The following is a 1,194-nucleotide window of genomic DNA, read 5'->3' as shown; positions in this document are numbered from 1 at the left end:
AGGAAGGAAGGAAGGAAGGAAGGAAGGAAGGAAGGAAGGAAGGAAGGAAGGAAGGAAATGCCTAGCTTGGTTATCTGGACAATACATCTCCACCCCCACCCCCACCCCAACAAATACACTTGTGTAGTGTCCGTCCTACTGCATGTACTACGGTACTATGTCTGTAGTATGGCGCCTGTACTACGAGACAGTTTGTGAGTCTCTAGCAAGGGCCTGGAGATTTATACACACAAACACACAGAGACAGACAGAAACATGGGTCATCCTTGAAACAAGGATGCCCCCTTTGTTGTGTTCAGGGGCAGCTCTGGCCACGCCCCAGCTCTCGGGATCTTTCAGCTGCTAGCCACCAGAAACCACTCCCCTGCCATCAGGGTCTCGTGCTCAGAGCAGAGGAAAACAAGTTGTTGGAAATGCAGGGTCTGGTGGTCCGCAGTCTCCAATACACTTGGTGAGGCAGGATGTCAAAGGCTGACCACCACCCCCCCCCGCCCTTGTCAGTCCCAGAATCCCCAAAGCCCTGCCTACTTCCAGCAGTCACATTCCCTACAACAAGCTCCTCTGGAGTTGGATGGACAGCTGGTGGGAGCAGGGCGGGATGGATGACCCTGGCGTGGAAGTCGCTTTCTGCTAGGGTCACCTCTGCCTTCTCAGAACGCCAAGGCATAAGAACTTACAGTCCGGCTCACACGGTTTCTGGGTTGACCCAGGTTGGTGGGGCATTTGATGAACATGACATAGACCTTGAGTTGTGGTCCGCGTTGCTCTACCACACTCTCTGCAGGGTCCTGCACCAGGTGCACGGTGCGGTGTGTGCGGGGACGGTGCAGACACGCTGCGGTGCGCGCACTGTGCAGCCGCCTTCCACTGGCGCTGCCACTTCCCGATGGCTGCAGCGCGACCAGGGTGAGTGAGGTGGCGTGGGCGGAAGAGTAGCCAACATCCCACTCACCCCAAAGATTCTTGGGCCCAAACAAACTTTCCCCACTCCTCTAGGACGAACCCCCGCTGCAAATCCTGCTCTTCAGACTCAATGACTCCCACGCCAGGAGAGGCAGTGCCCACTTCTGCACGCCCAGCCCCTGGACTTGCCAAGGTCAGTGTGTGGCCAGTTACGGTGGGATCCTATGGCGTGGGGGAGAATTCAAAGCCAAATCCACTAACCTTGTGTCCCATTGCTTTTTTTTTTTTTTT

At 55.7% G+C, this 1,194-nt stretch overlaps 1 protein-coding gene across 8 annotated transcripts in view; it reads left to right on the top strand.

Annotated features, from left to right (window-relative positions):
- Aire (autoimmune regulator) overlaps nt 1-1,194 on the top strand; it is an 11,609-nt gene that overhangs the window by 7,335 nt on the left and 3,080 nt on the right. For all 8 annotated transcript variants that reach the window (XM_005360272.2, XM_005360268.2, XM_005360271.2 and 5 more), the window contains 2 exons: nt 785-906; nt 997-1,096. In XM_005360272.2, the coding sequence (XP_005360329.1) occupies nt 785-906; nt 997-1,096 (222 nt within the window). The remainder of the gene's footprint in view (nt 1-784; nt 907-996; nt 1,097-1,194) is intronic.

The sequence above is a fragment of the Microtus ochrogaster genome, linkage group LG2, assembly GCF_000317375.1.
Source record: "Microtus ochrogaster isolate Prairie Vole_2 linkage group LG2, MicOch1.0, whole genome shotgun sequence".
Classification (NCBI taxonomy): domain Eukaryota; kingdom Metazoa; phylum Chordata; class Mammalia; order Rodentia; family Cricetidae; genus Microtus; species Microtus ochrogaster.
Note: the sequence above shows the minus strand (reverse complement) of the source record. Positions and strands in the feature narration are given on the sequence as shown.